Raw genomic sequence first — 22,009 nt, forward strand, 5'->3', positions numbered from 1 at the left:
AACTTTTTTGTGTGTTGTGTATGAGCTTGCTCAATGTGCATGAGCAAATGGGTTGTGTGTCATTGCAATTAGTTTTTATTTGACAGGACTTTTCAGGGCTCAAAATTAAGGATTTACCAAATTTATCTCTGACTAAATCAAAAATAATAATTTTTCTTAGCCACATATTTTAAATGTGTCAAAACAAGCTAAATATTGCTGTATACATGTGCTTTTTAGTTCAACAAAAATTTCTTTAAATAAAAAATTTGACATTTAAAAAATAACTATTGTCATTTAAATCTAAAATATGCAGTAATCTGTCCTGGCTAAAGGGCCCGGATCACCAGTTAACTAAACATAAACAGGGAGTTAATCTCATATTAAAGCAATGTTATTGTAAAAAAATATATAATTAAACTTTATTAACAAAAATAACTGTAAGCAAAAGAAAGCAGGTAAAAACATTCCGTGAGTGATAATAAAAGGATGATCACGCACACATGGTTAATGTTAGGCCTGTTAATAATCTGTTCAAAGGATAATTAAAACGAAAGCAGTGATCGCTGCTGCTTACAAAAGGATATATAGGCTATAAATAATTTACATCTTTAGCTCTTGAAAGCAGCAGGATTGTGGGTGCACGTTCATCGCTTTTTGTCAGGTCCATTTTAAAGAGAACCGATCGCACCAGTTGTTTTCTCAATAACTATAGAATACACAAGACATGTCACTCGTGTACTTTTAATTGGGTAAAAGTGTAACTGTCAATATGGTGAATGAAGCCCCGCCTTCTAGTGCAGGAGCCAATCAATGATCACTATATGGCAACTAAAGCCCGCCTTCTAGAACAGGAGCCAATCAGTGATCGCTATAGAATGACAATTCTCCGGGAAAGGGGCTCAGACCAGATGTGAGTTTCTGCAGATTTTGTGTGATACGAACATTTAGAAATGAAACTAAAGAGACAGTTGTTTAATTTTATTGGTTATTCGTAATATGAAATGTAATCGTAAGCTTGGCAAGTAGTTTCAAACAATGCCCGAGCATACTGCCCAAGAGGCGTTTCAAAGATGGCCGCCGAGTAAAATTACTTGCCTTAAAGGGACTTTGGTTTCCTCTAGGCACCGTTGCTTCGCACAAATAAACAGGAGCGCGCATGCTTTTAAACAGTCGCGCGCATCACATCACCTGTGCGCACAAGCGATTATCCTTTAGTTCAGTATTCACCTGCATTCGCGCGATGACAACAGTTATTTTTGTCAGTTGTGCTGCTTCTCGGTTCTATGATCACAATGGCACGAATATTGGGCCATCACTATTGTCGAAATCTGCTTTTAATAAAACTACAATTTTCAGATTATTTCCACCCAAAGTGGCTAGTGGGAGTGTCTGTCTAACCTGCCACAGGTGAAATCTACCTGCATCTGGTGGGTTGGCGGGTGTTGATCTCAAGCCCTGCCTGTCACAATAAGGAATATTTATTGTGTGATATTGTCATAGAAATTGTTGCGATAAGTGACATTATTGTCATTTTGAGATCATTGTATGCCACTGATTATATAATGATTATATAACAGCATAATAATGCAAATAAACCCTTTAAAATAGATTGTATAATTTGATGTGAAAAAGATAAATGTCCTTTTATAAATACTCTTAAATGTGTTAATACGTAAATGCCCAATTATAAACTCTGACACCGGTGAGGTAGAACTTAAATGTCAATGTAAAATGGCTTTAACGTTATTTGTGAATTTGTAAATATACAGTATATTGCAATGGCAAAAATGATTGAGGTCATCTCCAAGTTATGCACGATAAGTCGAAATATTGATTATTGTTACAGGCCTAATCATGCTTTGATGGCTTGTATTTATTTGCAGCATACAAGCTATTGTTTTTATTTGTACTGTTTATTTTTGTTTATTTGTTTACTTAATGCATTTATGCCTCAAGTTTGCTTTAATTTTTTTTATTTTAAAACATATGCTTTACATTCATTGAAGTTTACCTGCAACTTTTTTATTTTTCAAGTTGTTGTCATTACTTTTAATGTCTTAAGTTGCAGCATACAGACTTTTTGTTTGTTTGTTTTACTTTCAATGCTTTAAAGGTATTTTTTTATAATGCTTTATAGGTACGTTTTAATTTTTTTATTTTAATGAGTCGAATTATTGTTTTTTAGCCATTAAATTAAGATAAAAAATTGCTTAATGCTGTTGTGAACAGACTTTTCAATATTAGTACTTTCCTTCCCTACATAAAAGCATCTGTAATATGATTTACGACATTGTTGAGTTCACAAAAGGGCAATGCAAGCACAATGAGGAAAATCATCATCTAGCAAAGTTCCTCTTCGGGTTGTTTATTAAAACTGTTAACCATTTTGTTCTTCTTTCTACATGCAGACCTCCAAGGAAGACCTGCTTCAGGCTGATTTCGAGGGTGCACTGAAATTTTTCCGGGTCCAGCTCCCGAAACGCTACAGAGCAGCAGAAAACGCTCGACGCCTTATGGAGCAAGCCTGCAATATCAAGGTAAACAATAGTCAAAACGAGATATCAGAAACAGTTTATTTTAGTTTATTTGATTTATTTATTTATTTATTACCTAGCTCAGATATTTTGTTTGTTTATTATTTATTTATTTATTTATTTTTATATATTTATTACCTAGCTCAAATGTTTTGATTTGTTTAAGTTTGTTTTTTATTTATTTATTCATTTATTTTATTTATTTGTTTCCTAGCTCATTTTATTTTATTTTATTTATTTATTTATTCCCTAGCTCAAATGTTTTTTGTTTGTTTTGTTTTTATGTATTTAAATGTTTTTAATTATTTATTTATTTATGTGTTTATGTATTTGTTTATTTATTTATTAATTTATTCCCTAGATCAAATGTTTTGTTTTTTGTTTCATTATTTTTTTTAATGTATTTATTTATTTATTTATTTATTTATATATATATATATTTATTTATTTATTTATTTATATATTTATTTATTTATATATTTATTCATTTATTCCCTAGCTCAAATGTTTTGTTTTTTGTTTCATTATTTTTTTATGTATTTATTTATTTATTTATTTATTTATTTATTTATTTATTTATTTATTCCATAGCTCAAATGTTTTGTTTTGTTTTATTTATTTATTTATTCCATAGCTCAAATGTTTTGTTTTGTTTTATTTATTTATTTATTCCATAGCTCAAATGTTTTGTTTTGTTTTATTTATTTATTTATTCCATAGCTCAAATGTTTTGTTTTATTTATTTATTCCATAGCTCAAATGTTTTTTGTTTTGTTTTGTTTTTATGTATATATTTATTTATTTATTTATTTATTCCCTAGCTCAAATGTTTTATTTTGTTTTGTTTAATAAAATAAATGTTATATTTAATCATTCTATTTTAATTTAAGTTTGGTTTGGGGTTTTTTGGGGTTGGGTTTGGTGTTGGGGTGAGTTTGGTTTAGTTTGGTTTTACTGCTTTGAGCTTTGAACCATCAGTTTTATGCCTGACGAAGGATGAAATGAATGAAAGCAACCTCTGTTGAAGGACCTGTTAAATAACTCTATTTCACCTTTGCATTCTTTGCGAAATTTGAATCGCAGCTCCACAACACTATAGCATGCAGTTATTCAGAAAACGCTGAGACCTTGTCTTTGTCTCAAGGCCCCATTGATGCAAAAGTTGCATTAGAAATACCCACAATTCTCAGCCTCAAACATATTTTACATGACTATAACCTACTTTGTGCTGGAGTTAGTGCCTCTTCTGTGCGTTTACACTTTTCGGAGTGCATTTCTGCTGGGGGCAGGGGTTTAGAAGCATGCATTTATGTGTTGTTCAGGAAGGAAGGAGGAGTAGAGATGGAGATGATACTGTGTTCATCCCCTCCCTCGTGTTTCTTTTTCTCTCTCCTCTGGGTAAATGCAGGCTCACTGTCACTAACAGCAGGATTTCCTGTGCCCCCGTCACTCGCTGATGTGCTCCAGTAATGCACTAATTGTATAACACTGTGTTTAACTAGCAATGACTGTTGCCCGCTACAAGTAATTCCCACATCTTTGAGAAGGTCTGGTCCAAACAATGTTACCACAGGGGTGTTTTTCTTAAAACTGTGTGTTAAGTCAGAGTCACTTGCTGTCTTCAAGAAACGACTAAAAACTCAACTATTTAGTCTCCACTTTCCTTCCTAATCTGCAACTGCCTCTCTGGCTATACCACTAACTGTACTCTCTCAAAAAAAAAAAAAAAACATTACTAATGCTTTGCTTCTTAGACTTTACACACCTGACACTTGCCTATAGCACTTATTCACTGTTGCTCTTATAGTTGTGTAAATTGCTTCCTTGTCCTCATTTGTAAGTCGCTTTGGATAAAATTTTTTTAAAAGTAAAGAGATTTTTTTAATGTGATTATTTTACATTCAAAAACTATAAAACTAGTTTAAAAAGTAAAAAATGTGGACACATTCTAGTTATTTGAATAATTCTTGGTATTGACAAAAGAGAAATACTAAATACACTCACTGGCCACTTTATTAGGTACTGCTTACAAGTCCTTCATGGCATAGATTCAACAAGGTGCTGAACATATTCCTGAGATTTTGGTCCATATTGACATGATAGCATCACGCAGTTGCTGCAGATTTGTCAGCTGCACATCCATGCTGTGAATTTCCCATTACACCACATCCCAACGGTGCTCTATTGAATTGAGATCTGGTGACTGTGGAGGCCATTTGAGTAAAGTGAACTCATTGTCATGTTCAAGAAACCAGTGTGAGATGATTTGCGCTTTATGACATGTGGCATTATCCTGCTAGAAGTACACAGAACTGCCACTCACTGGATATTTTCTCGTTTTCGGACCATTCTCTGTAAACCCTAGAGATGGTTGTGGATGAAAATCTCAGTAGATCAGCAGTTTCTGAAATACTCAGACCAGCCCGTCTAGCACCAACAACCATGCCATGTTCAAAGTCACTTAAATCACCTTTCTTTCCCATTCTGATGCTCGGTTTGAACTGCAACATATTGTCTTGGCCATGTCTGCATGCCTCAATGCATTGAGTTGCTGCCATGTGATTGGCTGATTAGAAATTTGTGTTAATGAGCAGTTGGACGGGTGTACCTAATAAAGTGGCCGGTGAGTGTATATACACAAATGAATAATGTAATAAAATAAATAAATGAAATAAAGAAACACAAAAGTGGCACACACAGGTGTATATGTGAATGCATGCATGCATAAATGAACTATTATAGTGTTTATTAATATTCTGCATTATAACTTTATTAATTTTTTAGCCTTTTTATATATTTTTAGTTAATTTATTTTGTTGTTGTTTTTTTTGATGTGGTTTTTATAAAAGGTAACACTTTATTTGGATGATCAATTTATTATTGTAGCATTAGTAGACTGTCTGCTTTATATCTGTTGGTACTGCTCCTTCAACAGACATTTAATTGACTATAAGAAACTTTGCAAGTGCATGTCAACTTACACTAACCCTAACCCCAACCTAACAGTCTACTTATAATCTAATGAGAATTAGTTAGCATGTAGATGCAATGTAACTTAAATTCAATAAACAGACCATCAAAATAAAGTGTGACGTTATATAATTATACTTTTTTCCTCACTTTATTTTAGCTGTAGTTATTCTAGTTTTAAAAAGGTAAAAAAAAAAAATAAATAAATAATCGCGAAATAATTGCATGGCAGCTAATAATGTTTTATATTTGAGCTGGTTAATTAGTAATATTTTATGACATATTACATATTGTACACAAATGGGACATTCTACCAGAAACGTACATTATCTGTCCCTGAAATAAAAGCATAAATGCAGTGAATAAAAAGTATTTTATCCTAAAAATGTCTAAAATGGACTGATGGTTGATTTCTGTAAGTTGTTCTGTAAGTCAATTCATTTGGTTCTCAGATTTTTGTTCCTTATTAAAAACACTTTACAAATGTACAAACCCTGTCATTGTCCTTTTTCTCAGCCCAGTTGAACCTACAGCTATAATAGTTTTGTTATGCTAAAAACTGTTATTTAGGAAAAAATAAACTTCGGAAATAGCAAGTTTAAGTAGTTATCGTTCACAACAATTAATTAAAAACATGAAATTATAAATAAATTCTACAAATATATAATACAAATAAATTTACAATTGTCCCCATGTTTCTGTCAGATATTTGTATTAAATTTAACAAAAAATGTGTGCAATACAGGTTTAAGGCTATGACTCATAAATGACATCATTTGATGGAGGAGAAGCTGACAGTGCTCAAGGATGTGTTCTGTCATTGAATTGTATGATTTTATACTTGTTTTTGTATGATTTTTTTTAAGGATGACAAGCTTAAGTCAGGCACATTTTTTATCAAAGAAAATGTATGTTTCTGGTAGAATGTCCCATATATATATTTACAGTTGAAGTCAGAATTATTAGCGCCCCATTATGTTTAACAGAGCAAGGAAATTTTCACAGTATGTCTGATAATATTTTTTCCTCTGAAGAAAGTCTTATTTGTTCTATTATGGCTAGAATAAAAGCAGTTTTTATTTTTTTCAAATTCCATTTAGAGCCAATATTATTAGCCCCTTTAAGCCATTTTTTTCAATAGTCTACAGAACAAGCCATCTTTATACAATAACTTGCCTAATTACCCTAACCTGCCTAGTTAACCTAATTAACCTAGTTAAGCCTTTAAATGTCACTTTAAGCTGTATAGAAGTGTCTTGAAAAATATCTAGTGAAATATTATTTACTGTCATCATGGCAAAGATAAAATAAATCAGTTATTAAAATGAGTTAATAAAACTATTATGTTTAGAAATGTGTTGGAAAAATCTGCTCTCCGTTGAACAGAAATTGGGGACAAAAATAAACGGGGGCTAATAATTCACGGGGTTTGATAATTCTGACTTCAACTGTATATATGAAGAGAGAATGATCAGGAAATGTTTTCTTAAGATACACTTTTAAAAGAATTACAAATAAAAGCATATTTAATAGTCAGAAACATGTATGCGGCAGAATTTAGGACCCAGCGAGAGAGAAAGGAGAAACCAGAGAGAGCGAAATGCACTCTGTGGGAAAACAGCACCTGAGCGAGATGATGTAACAGGTGCATTCATCAGCTTACAAATGAGAGAGCACAGCTTCAGTTTACGCCAGAATCATATGTGTGTAGGATCATTATCCTTTTGTTCTTTCCTCTGTATGGCACTTTCAGCTCCCTCCAGAACACACCTACAGTCACACTTAATCCATTTCTCCTTCACACCCCAACAAGGAGGATGCGTTTATACCTGCAACATTTACAACACGGACTCTATTCGGACTACTTGCGATTTACTCAAGCCTGTTGTTTGTGTTGTTTTCAAGAGAAACACCATAAGCACAAGCCATTTGATCCTTCTTATTTTGCAACTGGATTTTTTTTTTCGACACCATGCCATGTGGCGTTTTGCCCACTTAAAAAGCAGCTCTGCACCGACATTGCTCTCAGCATCTGCACTGGCCACACCTCACTGTGTGTGTGTGTGTGTGTGTACTTAGTCACACTTTCCTCTTTATCTTCTGCAAACAAAAGTGAAAGGCAGGCAGGAGAGCAGATCAATGAGGTATTTCATCCAAAACGAGAGAATACACAGCATTTAAACTGCCAACAAATGTTATTTTTATACTCTCAGTGCCATTTTAATACTAATCTCCAAGATTCTGCTGTTGGTATGTCATGTGGATGTTTTCTGAGAGACGGTTTGGAGGGAGGAGACTATGTTGCAAGGACAGGAAGCCTTGTTGCCATATCTCCATATCAGACCTGGACACCAGACGCAGCGCACACACACCAGAGCATGAGGCTGTGCACAGATTACTTCTGCCACTCGTGATCCCGACGGTTTCCAATCACATTCGCGCCAAGAGGAAGTGCAAAGTGCTGCTTTCTCTTTGAAATGTTGTGAATTTAAAGAGGATCACGTCAGCGGGTAATAAGCTTATTGGGTGATGGAATTCACAGGCACCTGCTCGCGCCGAAAGCACAAGCCGTACAAATTTCCCCCTATGAGGATTACCAGACGAATTCCAAATTTCACATCCTCCTGATATTGAAAGAGGACTTAATCGAAAAGGAGGACGTGCCTGGAGAATGGAAAAGGCTTAGAGGGATCAGCTGTGGAGAATGCCATCGCAAGTATTTGTGCTTGTAGATATTTGCGTTTTGGATACTTATTAAACCAGGAACAGACTTCAGTTCTTCTTGGGGCAGAAAAACAAAGAGTCTAAGGACTCTTAGATGGGATGATAAAGCACAGGGGACTTCGGAAGACCGCCTTTGTGGTTTTGTCTGAGAAACCCAAATTTCCCCTGCCTCTTCAACCTTTTCCGATTGTATCATATTTCAACCACGGCGACCCATGAAAGAGCGGAGGAGGAGGCGTAAAATTTGGGCAATAAAGAGTCCATGGACAACATTTCTCTTTCTGTGAAGGAATAGACAATCCAGTTGACAAAATCAGCAGTGTGTGAGTGTGTTGGTCCACCCCCCGTGTTTATTTCCTGCCTCAAAGGGACGGCTTTCATCCGTAAAAGAAACTTGTCAACTCATCCTGGTCTCGGCAGACTTGTCAACTCCTCCTCCTCCTTCCTCCCTCCCTCCCTCGCTTCTCGAAGCTCACCTGTCTTGCTCGGAGCTCCTCGCAGAAACTTTGGCAAGATGATGCAGGAAGTGTCGATAACGGTGGCTTACGATGCTCATGTCATCAATCAGGTCAGCGAGGAGGATTTCTTTGCCAGTTTGGTGGCCGACTCTAAACCTAAACCAGTGGTAAGTCTCGCCTAAACGGATGTTTTTGACCTTCAGACCACAAAAAAAGGGTTTAGTTGAAATTAAATGTTTTAGTCTTTAATGTGAAAAGCAAGTTTGTTTGGTTGATACTGTGTCTAGCTTTCTGGCTCTGCGAGAAATCTGTCCGGTAATGAAATTACAAGGCAGTACAATTTTCTCTATTATGTCCTTATACTCAGGAATGCCAACTTGGAGCTCAAAATAGTGTGTTTGTGTGTGTATGTTGGTAAGATGATTAACAAGGTTGTTCAGGAGCATGCGATTGGCCACTGGGAATGTAGTTTTGCATGTTGTGACTTTTTTCCCCTGTCAAGTACATGATTTGAATGCTCAGATGAGTGACCTGAATATTCAAACGTTGGACAATTGCAGTGGTTTAGCAAATTCCGATGAAGCTTTCTTTCTTTGTAGCAAGTGTAAATGCCTTCTGTCTCATTTTCACAAATGAGATGCGTTTCCGTTTGTGTACATCCACACTCTTTGGAAACCGTCTGTGATGTTAATGTCAACTTGAATGGAAAACGGAGGTCAGCTACTCATTCATACAGTACCTGTGTAGGTGTTTTGTGTATATACTAACACGTCATGTACACCAAGTTGAAATCTCCCTGCGAACTTTCCGTATCTGTGTGGCTCTGAGTGTTAAACAGAATGAGCATTTGTGATGAGAGCTTGACTTCCATGACAGTTGTGCCATTTCAACGTGTCATTCTGTGGTCTGTGGCCATTCAGCACATCCGGACTGAGTTTACGGTTAACATTTCTTCACCCAATGGTGCCTGGTCTCTTATCTGCACTGATGATTGGCAGATTAATAAGTTGCTACTTGTTCCTCCTCCTCTCATTCTCTCAGACAAGCATCACTAACCGTAACTTTGAAATGTTGAACTTTGCTGCATATTTTGTGCATTTAATCTGCCAGATGATACATTTTGTTCAACAATAGATCAACTAGATACTCTTAGCAACCACCAAGAACACTATGGCCTGCCTACAGCATTGCCTACTTGTTCTACATCTTAAAAGTGTTGCTTTTTTGTTTCTTGCCCTGTCAATCACCTTGTCACGTCATCCACATTTCTTTCATATTTAATTTCCCACCATATTGAAGAAGCAGCAGCAACAGCAGGTTAATCTGTCATTGGCAAGTCTGTCATGCAGAGAAATCTCCTCGGGTATTTGCATAATTATGCGTTCAGACATTAATAGCCAAACACGTCTTTATAAAAGTTCACTTTGCTGTTGCGGATTAAATATACTGCACAAAAACGTAGAATAAATATATTCCAGAAGGTTAGATATTAATTAAGAATCGTTCAAAGACTCAAAAGGATAGTTCATCCGACCATAAAATTTACTTGGCCTTGAGTGGTTCCAAATCTTACCTGGATGGTCTACTATTTCCCCTAGAAATTCAAAGTGCAGATCCGTATGTATTTTACTATATGTATTTTTATTAGCTAATATTGCCCACAATACTTTGAACGTTCTAATTCGATTAAAACTACAAACATGAGTAAAAAGTGGTAACAAACTACAAACATGGCGGATGAACAAACAAACACGGTTAAACGGATGGTTCACCCCAAAATTTTAATTCTGTCCTTATTTACTCATCCTTTAGTTGTTTCCAGTAGTATAACGAGTACTGATAAATCATACTCAAGTTAAAGTAGCATTACTTGCCATTACTTAAATGTAGTGCAAGTAGAGTTAAAGTATCTCTTGTAAATATTACTCAAAGTATGAGAAAAAAGTAGCCCTTTTAAAAGTACTCAAGAGTAGTGCGTGTGTAAACGTAACATTCTGTGGTGCATTTAAATATTGTTTAAGGCTATTTCCGTCATCATACAGTAAACATGCGTCATCATCTCATCAGTGACATTCAGTCTAAACAGTCTCTTGGTCATTGCGTGTAAAGTATCTTTTAATGCTTTCAAACAGTTTGCTGCATGTCTTGAGGTAGTTCATTATGATGCGATTTACCTTCTATGTGCGATTTGATTGGACAGGAAAAGCAGGACTGATTTTTCTAATCCCCCATAGACAAGAAAAAATTAAGAAGTGACTGCAGGTGGAAGTAATGGAGTAAAAGTACCGATACAGCACTAAAAATGTAGTCAAGGTAAAGTAAACGTACACATTTATAAAACTTGCTTAACAATTTCTGAGAAAAACTACTCAATTACAGTAGTTTGAGTATTTGTAATTTCTTACTTTAAACCAATGGTTGTTTCAAACATTTATGAGATTCTTCCTTCTGTTAAACACAAAAGATATTTTAAAGAAAGCTGAAAACTTGTAACCATTTACTTTTATAGTAGCAACTACTGTGGAAGTCAGTACACTGTAAAAAAAATAAAAAATAAAATAAATAAATAAAAAAAGTTGTCTCAACTTAAAATTTTAAGGCAACAAATTTCAAGACATTTTTGAATTGACTCAACTTTCAACCCGATTACTGCATTTGACTTGATTTAAGTTGAGTAAAGTCAAAAATTCCCTGAAGGTTTGTTGCCTTAATTAAGGTTTGTTGCCTTCATTTTAAGTTGAATCAACTTTTTTTTACTGTTTAGTTGCAGGTTTTCATCATGCTTCAAAATATATTTTGTGTTCAACAGAAGAAAGAAACTCATAAATGTTTAAAACAAGTAAAGGGTGAGTAAATAATGACAGAATTAAAATTTTGGGTGAACCATCTCTTTAACTGTTTGTCTCGTGCATCTGCCATGCTTGTAGTTTAACACTTTTTACTCGTGTTTGTAGTTCTGAACGTATTAGAAAATGCAATGTATTGTGGGCAATATTAGCCAATCAAAATACGTACGGTAAAAATATGTATAGATCTGCACTTTGAATTTCTAGTGGAAATAGTAGTCCATCCAGGTAACTCATTTCAACATACTATGATTTGGGACAAACTAATTCTATTTTCAAACACTGTTAAGGATTGATAGTGTGCGAATTGGGAAGCAGCGACTAGCAGAAATACTGACCCTATAGAAATGACTCTAAAACAACTCAGATCTCCTGAGTAATGACCCAGAGCACCCATAGATATTTACATTAAATGTCGCCTACACTATTGTTTATTGGAGGAAATGCGTCAATAGAGCGGCCATTTTAGTACAGGGTAGTAATGAGGTATTTAAGTAACTCATTACCTTCAACACAGAGTTCAAAGCTCTTTTCAAATGAGTAGAATTAACGTTCAGTCAATTTTGAGATAACTACACTTATTTCATTTGATAAAGTTGACTGTTGGGTTTTACATACATATTTCTAGAAACCTGAAAGAACCACTTAACAACCAACCACCTAGCAATTTTGTTCCCCCGTCTCCCTGTCTCTCCATTTCCTGTCCTGATATTATGAATCAGTTGTTTTCTTCTCCTTCTCGTCCACTGTTCCGAAAAGTTTGTATCATGTTCACATTCCACCAAACAACACAACAGATACTTTGTGCTGCAAAAGTGGCTTTTTCTAACCTCTTAGAAGAAGTAATCCACTTACCCATGCGCAAGCTTTCGCTTTGTCATCATGAAGCCTTGAGTGCAGTTTTGGCTTGGGTGATAACAAGTAGTTCAACAGTTTCTTGCTCCATTGACCCGCATCCTGAGGTCAGAGGTCAAACACACTGTATGGTTGACGATCAACAATGAGCTGCTGTTCAGAAGTACTGGTGCAGTCACAGATAAAGGTAGAAGAAAGCTCCTTTTATGTTTATAAGACCTGAATGAAGTGGGAACAGAACATGGGAGACTTGAAATGCAGGCATTCAACTGTAACGGTTTTCACAAGCATGTTTATGTGGAAACCCCAAACAACTGTTAGTTTGGCTTCAAAACACTGTTGTGGTCACAGTAAACATCACTGCATCTTATGTGAGCAACTTCAAACTCAAACGAAGGATCAAATTTGAAAAACTGATCCCAGTCCTGCTGAATGTAGACTGTAATAAAACAAAGTCTCCTGCAGTGAAGCAGTGAGTAAACCCGGATGAAGAAGGAGATCCCCTAAGGACTGACTTCACTGAGCGCGCGCCACCCTCAGAGACTCCATGCGAACTCTGACTGTGTTGCCATAGCAACGTAAAAAGAGCACTCCGCTTTTAAAAGCTCCTGAGATGGTTTTGGTTTGAACTTTTTTTGTTTTAGTTTAGGAACTGTAGGAAGAGCTTTATGAGGTTCTGCATTATTTTATATGAGAATGGTTATGAGAATGCTGCACAATGTTTTTAGTATCTTGGCATTAGAGCTTGACACTTTAGTGTTTTACGCAAGAAACAAAATGCTCTTAAGGACGTTTTTACTTTAAATTCAGAAGAAATGTCATCAGTAGTTTACAGATAAATAAAAGAAACAATAAAAATGTATATATAAACTACAATTAAATTATAGTTACTTCATTTGTGTTTCATGTGTGCATCTGCTTGTTTTTATACCTCGCTGGGTACTAAAACCTGAATACACATAGACTCCTGAGGGCTCCTGACGACTCAGTGTGGGGACCTCAATTTTGGTTAGGGATGGCTGACTTGAAAGTGATGTTTCGACACACTGTTGAGATCCCGAAGTGCAAGTGTTTCGAAGCACTACACCGAAGCATGATCTGAAACACCCAGGTCACGTGACTAAGGTGATTCGAAACACCCAGGTCATGTGACTAAGGTGATTCGAAACACCCAGGTCACGTGACTAAGGTGATTCGAAACACCCAGGTCATGTGACTAAGGTGATTTGAAACACCCAGATAACTTGACTAAGGTGATTCGAAACACCCAGGTCACGTGACTAAGGTGATTCGAAACACCCAGGTCACGTGACTAGTTAGTTTTTCGGATTACTTAACTAATCTCAGCTCATTTGTCTTTTGTAGGTGCCAACAAAGAAGCTGAAGAAGTTTGAGAAGGAGTATCAGTCTCTGAGAGAGAATCAGCTGCAGCAGGAAGATCCTATAGACCGATATCAGGTAAGCAGGAACCTGATTTAACCCTCACCTCCTCCAGTCTTCATCTTCACCTCCTACGATCATCTTCATCTCAATTCAGGACTCTGTAGCTCACTGCTCTGGAAACCACAGACTTTCTCAGAAAAAGAGCCAAGCGCTTCATTTTCTTAAGCGATGACATTCTTCTCTGCTGTTTTTGTTCCAAAATGTTTTATTTATTTGTATTTGACAATTTTTTGTATTTGAGCGTTTTTTATAAAGTGGATCAGTGACTTTTTATTTAAGTGCCTTTTATATATACATTTTGTCATAAATTAAATATACAGTATTTTTCTTAATACATTGGAGTCTTATGTTTACATTAACTGAATTGTGTAATTATCAGGTCTTTTTTTATTTAAATGGATCAAATTTATTGAATGTATTACAGTCTATACAAATATGTAGGTTTATATCCTTTGCATGAAAAAATCTAATGTTTAATCATAAACTAGGAGTTCTCAACCTGGGGGTCTCAGAAAAACTCCAAGGGACCTCAAGCTGACTTAAAGTGATTTAAAATAAACTAATATGATCTCTTTAGCTGCTTTTTTCTTCTTCTTTGGGGAACTGCAGTTATGTTACATGATATATGAGGAAAAACTAGACTGGAGAAGATCACAAAGTTCTAAAAACAGGGCTCTTTCATTTTGTAATTAATAATATATGTTTCTAGTTTTGGTACACTGTAAACCCAAACATTTAAGGTAACTCAAACCATTTGAGGAAACCGATTGCAACAAACCATTTAAGTTCAAAAACTAATCCTAATGAGTAATGTGATCCATTTGAGTAAACAAAGCAATTTAAGCACAGTAAAACCCAATAAATGAAGAGAACTCAAACCAACTGAGTACTGTAAAACCCAATAAGTTAAGGCAACTCAAACCATTTGAGGAAACCGATTGCTACAAAACATTTGAGTTAAAAAAAACTAATCTATATGAGTACTGTAAACTCGCTCCATTTAAGTTGAAGTAATGAGGTATTTAATTAACTCATTACCTTCAACACTGAGTTCAAAACTCTTTTCAAATGAGTAGAATTAACTTTCAGTAAATTTTGAGTTAACTACACTCATTTCATTTGATTAAGTTGACTGTTGGGTTTTACAGTGTATGTGAAAGCTTGTTCGTTGTTTAAGCTAATAATTAAATTTTTTTTTGCTGCTTCTTGCAATTGCAAATTAATATCTCACAATTAGGACGTTTCCTTAAAGGTTTGCAAGTAATAAACTCAGAATTGTGATTAAGTCAAATTTGTGGGGTATCAATTCAGAATTGCAAGAAATAAAGTCAGAATTGCAATGTATGAACTCAGAATTATGTATAAAATCAGAATTTATAGAAACTAAGTCAAAATTGGCATGTATGAACTCCGAATTGTGATGTAAAAAGTCAGAATTGATAGAAATAAAGTCATAATTGGCAGGTATAACTCCGAATTGTGACGTAAAAAGTCAGAATTAATAGAAGTAATGTCAAAATTGGCATGTATGAACTCCGAGTTGTGACGTAAAAAGTCAGAATTGATAGTCAAAATTGTCATGTATGAACTCCGAATTGTGACGTAAAAAATCTGAATTGATAGTCAAAATTGGCAGGTATGATCTTTGAATTGTGATGTATAAAGTTAGAATTGGAAGAAACTAAGTAAATATTGGCAGGTATGAACTCAGAATTGATAGAAATACTCAACTGTGAGTCATGAACTCAGAGTTGAAAGAAATAAACTCAGAGGTATGAAGTCAAAATTGAAAGTAATAGTTAGTGATGTATAAACACAGAATTACAAGAAATAAACTCAGAATTGGGAGGTATAAACAAGAAATAAAGTCATAGATTGCAAGGAATAGTAAAATTATGGGGTGTAATCTCAGAACTGCAACAAATAAAGCCAAAATTGCTAGAAATGAAGTCTGAATTATGGTAAATAAACTCAAAAGTGTGTTATGTAAGTATTGTAAGCTATAAACACACAGTTGAATGACATGATCAGAACAACAAGACTATTATTGACATTGACAAGCCTTGAGGTTTGAAAAATTGAGAAGCTCTGTCCTAATCACTCTTCAACCTTTCGACATCTCTCCATCTTGTGTACTTCAAGTGTACTTTCACAACCATCTCAAAAAACCAAACCTACTTTCAAAGGAAGCTCCATTACTTGGTGGTTTCCTTGCGGTCACTTCCTGTTTACCCTCTATTTCCCCTCCCTCCCTCACTCACTCACCCAATCTAACCAATGAGAGTCCCCCTCACTCACCCATTTAACCAATGAGCTGTGGTGGGGGGCGGAGCCTGGACTGGTGCTGTTGTTCTGGTGGGTGTGGGTGTTTTCTGTGGTGGTCGGCGGGTCAGGTAAGCCTTCAGCCCACCAGCGCTCATTGCCTACTAACAACATCTGCCTGCATTTGTGTTTGTCTCTGATCTATTCCAATTAATCGGCTCATGTGCACAAACTAACCAGTGTTATATATATGTGTGTGTGTGTGTGTCTGTGTTTGTAAATGGAAGTCATATGACAGCTTTACCCCCGTCCTGATAAGGAAATGTGTGTCATGTGAGGCAGTTTTGGAGACTCCCTGTGACAACGGCCAGATCTCTAATCAGGAGTCACAGTGTGCTCGTTTTACTAATTTTCTTTGCCTTTTTCTTACGCATTGAAATACAGCCTTTTACAATCATACGATATTGTTTTCAATCATAACATTGTATATACATATATATACATATATATATAAATATAAATGTTCATTTTGGTTAAAAACCTGAAACTGTTTATGATTTTTACCTTATATTATTATTATTATTATTATTAACGTATTTTATCTTGTGTATTATTTATTGCTGCTGATGACTTTTAATTGTTATTATATTTTATAATTACAGAAAAGTGGTATTTATAAAATGTGGTAAACTTTTTTTGTCATGACATAGCCAGCGAAGGTATATTGAATACTTACTGTTCATTTTCAACATTAGATGTGAAAACTGAGCCTGGATTAATGTGTTGTCTAAGTGGCTTTACATACAATTATAGGGTGTTTTTTTTCTTTGTAGTCAATGTTTATCTGATCGTCTAAATTATGTTTTACTATTATTAAACACTAAGAAGTTACAGTAGCTTAATTCCTTCATGTGGTCCCAACACAATTTGATTGTGTTGTGTGGAACTCATAGTATTGGTATTATTATATACTAATAATACTATATTACTAATAGTATTATTATATACAATGTAAATACTATTGTATTGTATTGTAATACTAGTATTATATACAGGTACACTGTAAAAAATGAGTTCCACACAATCAATTGTGTTGGGTCAACATGAATTTTAAATAAGTACTTTGAACAAAAACTAAATATTTTTAAGTGTACTCTTTTGCTGATTTATTAGGCATTTCATTTAATGTTTTATAATTAAACATTACAAAATAAAATTATTAAACAGCCAATGTGGTGTTACATAATAATAGATTTTTGCCTTTATTTGTCAGATTTTTTGTATTTATCTTATTTCTTGTTGCTTTTAAGTGTATAATTAGTCATGCCTTATGTTTGTACTGTATTATTTGTTCTTTTTGGTTTTTTGTTGTTTTTATATTAGAAACATCATATATACAGATGAAGGAAGAATTATTATTCCTTCTGTGAAATAGATTTTTAATAATAGTATAATAATAATAATATTTTTAATAATAGTTTTAGTTGTAAAAACTAATTTATTTAGTGTTTGCCATAATTACACAGTACAAAATATACAATTCCTCTTACAGTAAAAAACATTCTACTGCTTTTAATGATTGCAGAAGGCTTTTTTATAAAATTAACTCTCTTAAGGACATTTTTAGCAGTGTCACCGGGAGAATTCTTTAGAATTTTTGTCATGTATTAATGCTAAAAATCTTATTTAGTTTATGTTTTCATTTGTTTGTTGTTTTTAAATGTATATTTATTAATGAAATGTCATGAAAATAGCCTTGGTTGCTTACGTGGCATTAAATAAAAAATCCATCATCATCATCACAGTACAAAATATTGTACAAGTTAAGTTTCTTAAGAGGCTGATAATATTGTGATATATAATTAATATTATATTATGACCTTAAAGAAATATATAAAAAATCCTAATACTGCTTTTATTCCAGTCAAAGTAAAAGAAAAAAGACTTTCTCCAGAAGAAAGAATATATAAAAGGAAATACACTGAAAATGGCCTTCTTCTGTTAAGCATCACTATATATTTATAGATTGAGTGGCATCTTACTCCTTTAATATGTTGCATTCATGTATTGCAAAACTGTTCACTTTACACAATCGTGTACTTGCTTATTGCGCTTCAGCTTTTAGAAAACCTGAGTGTGTAGCTCATGCACAGCTAGCTTTGCAGTTTTCTCTGTCTGTAAATCATCATGAAGTAATAAATGAGCTGCGTCTGTGTCTTTATAGAGAGAAAACCGGCGTCTGCAGGAGGCCAGCATGCGTCTGGAGCAGGAGAACGATGATCTGGCCCATGAGCTGGTGACCAGCAAGATAGCACTCAGAAATGACCTCGACCAGGTATTTATACAACTAGTTCATCCAAACACTGTACTTGATTTACTTAACATTTACTAAGCGGTCTCAACCCTGTTCTGAGTTTTCTTTCTTTTGTTGAACACAAAGGAAGATATTTAGAAGAATGTTGGAAACCTGTAGATATTGACAATCCATAGTAGCAAAAAAATACTATGGAAGTCAATGGATACTAGTTTCCAACATTATTCTAACTATCTTCCGTTGTGTTCAACAAAAGAAAGAAACTCAGAAGGATGAGTAAATGATGACAGAGTTTTCAGTTTTGGTTGAACTGTCCCTTTAACAAGTCTTGTGTTGAATTCAGGCTGAGGATAAAGCTGATGTGTTAAACAAAGAGCTGCTGAACACTAAACAGCGTCTGGTGGAGACTGAGGAGGAGAAGAGGAGACAGGAAGAGGAGACGGCACAGGTATGAGTTCTCAAATGTGATGTTTACATTAGTGTGTTTTCATTTTAAAAACAATTTTTGTTACGGTTAACCCTTGTTTCCACACCACTCCAACATCTTCGACACGCAACCGTGGTGTTTTAAAAAAATGCTGAAGACCCTGTTTTAGATTGAAATGCTAATGTTTCATTTCAATGTTTATAGACTAACATTCAAACTTCTGAAAATGGGGGCGTGGCTATCTTCAGTCACACTCTGATTGGTCTTCTGCACTATAATGTATCATTCACTGATTCTTGAAGCACCTCTTACTTGACCATTCTACAGCTGGTAGACATCAAATTTGTATGGAGGCAAAATATGTGTATGCTCAGTGAGTGTGAATGGTCACGTATCATGGTTCAGGCTGTATAAGGATGCTTTCACACCTATAGATCATTTGATTTGTTCCAAAACAAAGATTAAAATGTTTACAATGTTACTTTTTGTTTGCTTTGGTGCGGTTTGCTTTCACACATAAAGTTTCTAAACAAACCAAAATAGTTCAAACGAGTCATGTGCGAGTACACTCTCCTCACATTGGTCAGAGTTTGGTTTATTTTCTGGTATTCCTCTCAGCTGTCATACATCGTTATTTTAGTTTATGACGATGAGAAATGAGCCATAAGCGAAAAGGTGCACTTTAATTTTGAATGATGATGCCCACAGACGTTGTCATCACCAAATATAAATATAAGAGGTAACAATTTCTCATACATAGCTCATTTCAATTGTCAAGAAGTCAAGTTAACCAAAAAGTTAATGACTTTATATATTTTTTGAATAGTTCAGTTAGACAGCATGCCTTTACTTTTGGATTCCACATAAAATGCACTTTTACCAGTAGGAAGGATATCTCTACTCCTCATTCTCTCTTCTTATAGCCATATATATGCCGATTACATAACCATAATGCACTGTGATATAGCCTGATTAGTTCGTTCGTTGGATCCTATTGCTTTCTCACAACTACCGAACCGCTTTAGAGTTGTTTCATTGGATCCAAGTGCGTTTGCTCGTTTCACATATGCCCAAATGAACTAACCTAACAGAGTAAACGCGACAGGTTCCAAAACAATGTGTACGGGTCTGAATGGGTCACCTTTATCAGACTTGCGTTTCCACTGCCAAAAAGGGTACCAATGGAAAGTTTCAGTTGACGTCATTCTCGCTCGAGGAAATGTCAAAGTAAAGCTGTACGGGTCGTTCAAATATCATATGAGAAGCAGAAGCTCCAGAATAATATTTTTTCGTGCTTCACTCTCGCGTTTGTCAGTTTTTGGATGGGATTGGATGTCAGAAGTACTTCAGTAATCATGTGCATGTTATTATCATCAAATTAAGAAGTTCGTTATTTCAAATATAGACGCGCGGCGAGCGCTCAAACTCTGGAGAAAGTGAATCCACTCGTAACGGCCTCGTAAAACAACAACAGGGCACGTCAGATTTTGTTCGTCTTGGCTTTGTGGCTGTTCATTGAGACAACGACAAGGTTTGTTAATGCTCTTGTCGACCATGACTCGTTGTTATATGTATATATTATTACAGTGTAATGTCTCGGCTGTGTTTTTTTAACATGGCGCTTCCTTTGTTTTTATTCTCCTCACTTGTGTATGCACTAATGACATTTTTCTATAAACCAATAGCGTTCAACTGAACGCCTGTCTCCGCCTTTTGAAACCCTTTTGTCATGCAAGGTACCCTTTGGAAAGGGTACCCAAAAAGTGGTACGGAACGGTTCGCTTTTTGGTACCTTTTGACAGTGGAAATGGGCCATAAGTGTGAATAGAGATTGTTTTTCTCAAATGCAGTCAAAATACCAGTCTGGACAAAGAGAATTTTCACTCTGAAATGCTGTTTTGAAATGAAAACGCATTAGTGTAAATGCTGCCAAAATGTCTGATCCTTTGAAGTGCAAGAATTCACATTAAAAGAAAATTTGCACTGTATATTTTGCTAGCACACATCGATATTGTTAAGGTGAACAATTAATTTGTTCAAGAAAATCCACTGCTCTTTGTTTTGGTCCAAATGTAACAACTTGTTTCTGCTCTTGAACGGCAGTTCTTCTCTGATGATGTCAGTTTGGCGACTTGTGTGAAATATACTTAGCCACACCCCTCTAACCACTAGTTTGCTGAGAGTGACATATGACACCTAAAAATAAAACCCTGCCCCTATTCAATATTCCGTTTCAGTTTGAAATACGTCATCGTACTGGAATAAAAGGCTGCAGCAACTTGTGGTTCACACAAACTTTAAACCTAACTGAACCTGAATGTTTTGTTGGTTTGATTTTACAGTTGAAGGAAGTGTTCAGAAGAGAGCTGGAGAAAGCAGAGCAGGAGATTAAGAAGACCACGGCCATCATAGCTGAATATAAACAGGTAGGCTTGAGTGTTCACAAAAAACAAAAAGAATTCAATGTTGCTCACAATTTAGTGTAAGGTTATTACTCTAGTCTAGGTTATCTTTACAGCTGTGTGTTGTTCTGCTTTATAATGTCATGTTTAATTCAATGTGTACATTTTTGACTGTAAAAAAATAATAATAATAAATTGGGGAAATGGTTTTCAGTGTGTATTTCAATAGATTTATAAAAAAAAAGGATTTTTGAATATCTTAAATACTCAAGATTTTATTTTCTAAATATTAGTACGATAATATTGCAACTTTTTATTTTACTACATTTAAGCAATATTATATTATATTATTTTATATTATATTGTTTTATATTATATTATATTATATTATATTATATTATATTATATTATATTATATTATATTATATTATATTATATTATATTATATTATATTATATTGTTTTATATTATATTATATTACATTATATTATATTATATTATATTATATTATATTATATTATATTATATTATATTATATTATATTATATTATATTATATTATATTATATTGTTTTATATTATATTATATTACATTATATTGTTTTATATTATATTACATTATATTGATTTATATTATATTACATTATATTATATTATATTATATATTATATTATATTATATTATATTATATTATATTATATTATATTGTTTTATATTATATTATATTACATTATATTGTTTTATATTATATTATATTATATTATATTATATTATATTATATTATATTATATTA

General features: G+C 34.3%; 1 protein-coding gene across 2 annotated transcripts in view; it reads left to right on the top strand.

Annotated features, from left to right (window-relative positions):
* Positions 1–22,009, top strand: part of rabgap1l (RAB GTPase activating protein 1-like) — a 160,883-nt gene that overhangs the window by 133,798 nt on the left and 5,076 nt on the right. Inside the window, exons 19-23 of one of the 2 annotated variants that reach the window (XM_056448360.1) lie at positions 2,391–2,519; positions 13,735–13,827; positions 18,299–18,409; positions 18,732–18,836; positions 21,158–21,241. In XM_056448360.1, coding sequence (XP_056304335.1) covers positions 2,391–2,519; positions 13,735–13,827; positions 18,299–18,409; positions 18,732–18,836; positions 21,158–21,241 — 522 coding nt within the window. Of the gene's footprint in view, positions 1–2,390; positions 2,520–7,865; positions 8,836–13,734; positions 13,828–18,298; positions 18,410–18,731; positions 18,837–21,157; positions 21,242–22,009 lie in introns of those variants that run through there. The other variant, XM_056448361.1, reaches the window with a different exon arrangement.

This window comes from Danio aesculapii, chromosome 22 (assembly GCF_903798145.1).
Source record: "Danio aesculapii chromosome 22, fDanAes4.1, whole genome shotgun sequence".
Taxonomy (NCBI): Eukaryota; Metazoa; Chordata; class Actinopteri; order Cypriniformes; family Danionidae; genus Danio; species Danio aesculapii.